General features: G+C 50.0%; 1 protein-coding gene across 1 annotated transcript in view; it reads left to right on the top strand.

The window, feature by feature from the left end:
• Positions 1 to 48: 48 nt before the first annotated feature.
• Positions 49 to 5,807, top strand: part of LOC107116405 (C-type mannose receptor 2-like) — a gene marked incomplete at its 5' end in the record, with an annotated part of 44,025 nt that continues 38,266 nt past the window's right edge. The window contains 3 exon segments of the mRNA XM_015418302.1: positions 49 to 459; positions 3,685 to 3,858; positions 5,087 to 5,251. Of these exon segments, the coding sequence (XP_015273788.1) occupies positions 49 to 459; positions 3,685 to 3,858; positions 5,087 to 5,251 (750 nt within the window).

Genomic DNA, 5,807 nt, shown 5'->3' with positions numbered 1-5,807 from the left:
TGATGCAGCTTTCCCTGTTGACACTGACTTTGCTTTTGCTTTTTGCAGACTCTGGGGTATTTCTCATCTATAACAGTGAGCTGCCCGGCTGCTTGGAGACAAAAGATTCCCTAGTGAAGATTTCCAAGGCCTGTAACTCCAGCGCTCCATCTCAGAAATGGAAATGGGTTTCTCGGAGCCGGCTTTTCAACATCGGGGCCATGCAGTGCTTGGGTGTCTCCTTGAAGTCTGCCAACACCAGCACAGCGACGACCCACACCCTGGCCACCTACGAGTGTGACCAGGAGTCTGTCAACATGCGGTGGAACTGCCGGGTCCTCGGGGACCAGCTCTCTCAGTACTTGAACGCCCGGCTGGGAAACTGGTCGCTGGCCTCGGCGGAGAGGGGTGACCAGGCGCGCAGAGGCCAGTGGAAAGTGTACGGCCCAGAAGACGACCTGTGCTCCAAGCCGTATTCTGGTAAAGCCTGCAGGAGTGGAGTGGAGTCCGGCCATTCTTGGATATGGCCAAGCACGCCCCACAGATTTACAGTGCAACTGTATAACTTAATGTGGTGTTCAGGCAACCTCGGAAGCCTTCGCTTAAAAACAGTGGCCACTGGCCCTCGTGAGAACTTGAGAATGTTAGAATCACCTTTCTAGATCTAGTCTGGCATGTGGGTAGTGGTAAATGTTCCCTCTAAGCTGTGGAATCTTGTGAGTAGAAATTCTACTTTGTGAGCTACCGGCATTAAAGTTGTGAGCGAGCGACTTGGCTACTGTATAAATTAGTTTGCTCCGGAGCCCTCCTTCCTGAGCCAAGACAAAAATGTGTGAGCCAGAGGCTAAAAAATGGTGAGCTAGCTCACACTAACTCAGCTTAGAGGGAACACTGGTAGTGGCCACCTCCTGATGCTTGCCCTGAGGCATGCCACCTTTGAACCCTGCTGTAGCTATCCTGCCTAGCCCCCTTGCAGGAAATGTACCTCCCATGACAGCATCCAGTCCTTTTAAAGAAGTTTTATATTCTTGCGGCAATATGTTCCATTTACTGCCTGTCTCCACAATGAGAACCCCAAGTGGCTTCCATCATTCTCCGCCCCTCCACTTTACCCTCACAACAACCCAGTGAGGTAGGCTAGGCGGACCAAGAGAGCGACCAGCCCAGGCTTCCACGGCATTTATGTATTTATTTATTCTTTAAATTTATATCCCGCCCTCCCCGAAGGCTCAGGGCGGCTAACAAGGGCATAAATGCCGATAAAAACAATAAGAACAATATAAAATACAGTACATTACACAACATAATACAATTAATAAAATATCGGTGCTCCACAACTTGATGAGTGGGGATTCGAACGTGGGTCTCCCAAATCCTAGTCTGACACTCTTAACCACTACCGCTAGCTGGCTCTCACGGATTAGTCACATGTGATGCGAAGGAAGGCTTCTTGCTGTGTGCCTCGTGCCTGGCTGGTTTTAGTTGTAGGCCCTTAAGCTCCAGTTTGTTGGAATTTCTCATAGTCAGAGAAGCTGCTCTTGATAATCTTTCCATTCTGTTCTGTAACTAACTTCCTTGCCAAAAGTTTTCCAAATCATTTGAAAGCTGAAATCATGGAAGCAGAATACATACTATCAGGGCTATTTTTGGGCAGGAACGCACAGGAACGGAGTTCCGGCTGGCTCCCGAGTTGGCCACGCCCAGCAGGAACTCATTAGCATAACAGGCCACACCCAACAGCAGGAACTCATTAGGATTGGCTACAATTAGGGGTGTGTGGCCTAACATGCAAAGGAGTTCCTGCTACAAGAAAAGTCCTGGACCGTTTTGACAACAAACAAGGTGAACAGAATAAGAAGCAAAAGGTGGGTGTGGCTGGATGAGCACACTTCTGGTAACATGGGGGTGCGGCCTAATGTGCTAATGAGATGTGCTGTCAGGGGTGTGGACTAATATGCTAATGAGTTTATGCTGTTGGGTGTGGCCTATTATGCTAATGAGTTCCTGCTGGGCTTTTTCTATAAAAAGAGCCCTGCATACTATGCACTGATAATTTTTATTTCTGAATAAAAATCTGTTCCGTCTGAACACTTATTTACATGGTCAGCTGCCTTGAGGTCCTGTAAGGTAGAAAAGGCAGCTAATAACTGTTTGGAATAAAGTAAATAAATGATTATAATGTCAGTCTTCTTGAAAAGCAGATTAGAAAATGTAGACTATTTGGCTGAATTCCACTTAGGATATCCCATGCATCGTGAATCTTACGATCCTGACTATTCCACAGGGTATTTTCTGACTCTCCAAAGCCAATCCAAATAGAAAAGTCACACGGAGCCACCGAAAGATGGGTTTGGATCTTAGCTGTGCTCCAAAATGCCGATCAAGCGCTCAGCTGCAATGCCCACGTTTTATTGTTGCTCAGGTTTCCATTTTGCCAAGGATTGTGCAAGTCCCAAAACTTTATTCTAGGGGGGGTCAGTGTGGTGGAGGGGTTAGGGTTAGCGTGTCAGACGAGGGCCTGGGAGGCCCCGGCTCAAATCCCCACTCATGCCATGGGTGTTCGCTGGGCGACCTGGGGCCGGCCACACCCCCCCTCAGCCTCACCTACCTCACAGGGTTGTTGCGAACAGGGCTATTTTTGGGCAGGAACGCACAGGAACGGAGTTCAGGCTGGCTCCCAAGTTGCCCACGCCCAGCAGGAACTCATTAGCATAACAGGCCACACCCAACAGCAGGAACTCATTAGGATTGGCTACATTAGGGGTGTGTGGCCTAACATGCAAAGGAGTTCCTGCTACAAAAAAAGGCCCTGGGTTTTGACAAGAAACAAGGTAAACAGAATAAGGAGCGAAAGGTGGGTGTGGCTGGATGACCACACTTCTGGTAACACGGGGGTGTGGCCTACTGTGCTAATGGGCTCTGTTGTCAGGGGTGTGGCCTAATATGCTAATGAGTTCCTGCAGCTGGGTGTGGCCTATTATGCTAATGAGTTCCTGCTGGGCTTTTTCTACAAAAAGAGCCCTGGTTGCGAGGATAAAATGGGGAGGATGTAAGCCAGTTTGGGCCCCAGATGGGGTGAAAGGCAGGATATAAAGTAAGTAAGAAAATCTAGTCTGAATAAAGTTTCAAGTAGAAAACCAGGCCTGGTTCTCGACTTGGGCAGCTGGATGGTGCATTTAATGGGTGTGTATCCTGCGGTCTGCAGCTGCCCTTGTGCAAGCACTGAAAGGGTTCTGGCACAGCGCTTGCTGTTCTAGAGCTGTAGCTTTCGTTGCAAAAAGAAAACTGAAGTGTGTGGGCCACGTCTGGTGAACCTTAAGAGCCAAGAGAGGGTAGCAGGCCTGCCAGCGGGCATGGAACAAGGCTCCCGCGCTCTTCGCTGTTCTGCAAAAAAAATAATAATGGCACGTTTGCTTAATCTGAGCAATAGTCACTTCGCAGAACTCACCTCCTTTTGATTCATGATTTGGTGCGGGATTGTGGTGTTTATTTCCGTAGTGCAGAATGCACACAGCCCCATCGCAGGCTGCGATGCCAAATGGAAACAAAATGGTGTCATTTGCTGGATGAACCGGTCCGCCCCCTGTAACGTGTGCAGGGTTAATTTCACACGTGCAGAACTACAGGCTGTTGATTGCCCAGCCTTTTGGTCCAATGACAGTAGAGGAGGGCGAGTATAAGTCATACCTTCTCTCTCCTCTGCAGAAATTTACACCATCCAAGGCAACTCGCACGGGAAGCCCTGCACAATCCCCTTCAAGTACGATAACCTTTGGTTCTACGATTGCACCGGTATGGGTCGTGAGGATGGTCACCTCTGGTGTGCCACGACACAGGATTACGGCAAAGACGAGAGATGGGGCTTCTGCCCCATTAAGAGTAAGTTATTTCTGTGTGGGGCAGAATCACGGTCCCTGGTGGTGGTTGGGTTACTTATCATTAGTTAGCCCACCCAATGAAGTGAAAAGAGGCACGTCTCAGTTGGATTCCGTGGGACCTCATCTGCTGCTGCTGCTCCTATCTCCTTTCTCCCTTTGACTTCTTGGCCTTCAGGGGTGCAGCCTGCTGAGCTGTCCTGTGCCGTGTGGCCTCTCCTTCCTGTAGACCCTGCATAGCTTGTTTCCCAGCCTGCTTGGTATGCCCTTCTAGATTGCTACCATCCTGAACTCTTCTCCTTCACTCTCCAGCCACCAGGCCACAGAACGTGAGCTTCAACCACGCCGCTTGAGCCGCTCCGTGCCGTTGGAGTCTCCCTCCCGCCAACGGCACACAAAGTCTGGTTCCCCCCAAACAGACCTGACTGTCATTCCTCAAAGCAGCGGCAGTCTTTTCCAGTGTGCTGTGACTGACCCTTTCCCCATAGCAGTCGGAAAAGCTGAAGAGCGTTCGGGGCAGTGCAGTCGTTCGGCCTGTGGTGGGGCGGCGAGGGGCTCACAGACAGAGAGCTGTAGGGATGATGCGGGTTGCGAGTTTAGCAAAAGTTGCAGCACTGGCTTAGTTGGAGGATAATTTCCTTGGGTGCTGATAGCCAAGAAGTCAGAGTACCTGAATTTACCACCTAAAAGGTCAACTCCGTTCGAGTCAACTCCTGCCACATCAATGCACTCTGGCCTGCCTTTTTTGTGGTAACGAAGGCAAGGTGTACACTTGAAGGTTTGGTGGGAAACTCACTTTACTTAATCCTTTAAAAATTTGGAATGACACCCTGCCCTTATTTGCAGGACTCAGGGTGGGGTGTATGTCTTAACATACAACCTGATTTGAAAAACAAAATGGACCATATAACAGAAAAGAGTGCTTGACCTTTGAATGACCCAAATCCACGTAGTTTAGCAAATCCACGTGAACCCTTCCCCCCCATTCCCAAAGTACTCTTTACCTGCCCCACTTGCCTTACATCCTCCCTTCATTCCTCCTCCTAAGCATTGCTATGCCTTTCCTTCCTCATTAGGACCATTTCCCCGCAGGCTGGAAAGGAGTGTTTACAGTAACCCCAAATGTGCCACAAAACAAGCGGGTCTCTCCAACATTTCTTAATGTCAAGGACTGGTTAATTAACGTGGAGACTGGTTGCATTGACATCCCTTTTCATGCCCCTCCTTTGTAGGCAATGACTGTGATACCTTCTGGGACAGGGACCACCTCACCGGCAGCTGCTACCAGTTCAACTTCCAGTCCACCCTGTCTTGGCAGGAGGCTGGGAAGAGCTGTGAACAGCAAGGGGCCGGCCTGCTCAGCATCACCGAGATCTACGAGCAGACATACATCAACGGTGAGCCTTGGACTGAGCCACCTTCAGGTGGCAAAAGCATGAAAGACGTTGACCCTTAGGAGCTCTTTTGCACGCCTGCCTCCGCTTCGTTCATTCTTCTGATCAGTAGTTGGTAATTAGGCTGGGTAGAGGGGCCCAAAAGAGCACCTGTCTGTGCAAGGGTGTCAAAACGCTACTGAAAGGAGTTCAGGTTTCAGTCATAAGAACATAAGAGATGCCAGTGTTGGATCAGGCCAAAGGCCCACCCAGTCCAACACTCTGTATCACACAGTGGCCAGAAATACCAGTGCCATCAGGAGGTCCACCAGTGGGGCCAGGACACTAGAAGCCCTCCCACTGTTGATCCCCCCGCCAAGCACCAAGATGGAGCATCACTTGCCCCAGAGTCCCTATCTGTACCTTGTGGCTAACAGCCACTGATGGACCTCTGCTCCATATGCTTATCCAGTTCCCTCTTATAAGAACATAAGAGAAGCCAGTGTTGGATCAGGCCATTGGCCCCTCCAGTCCAACACTCTGTGTCACACAGTGGCCAGAAATACCAGGTGCCATCAGG

This window comes from Gekko japonicus, unplaced genomic scaffold (assembly GCF_001447785.1).
Source record: "Gekko japonicus isolate JY-2015 unplaced genomic scaffold, Gekko_japonicus_V1.1 scaffold5492, whole genome shotgun sequence".
NCBI lineage: Eukaryota > Metazoa > Chordata > Lepidosauria > Squamata > Gekkonidae > Gekko > Gekko japonicus.
Note: the sequence above shows the minus strand (reverse complement) of the source record. Positions and strands in the feature narration are given on the sequence as shown.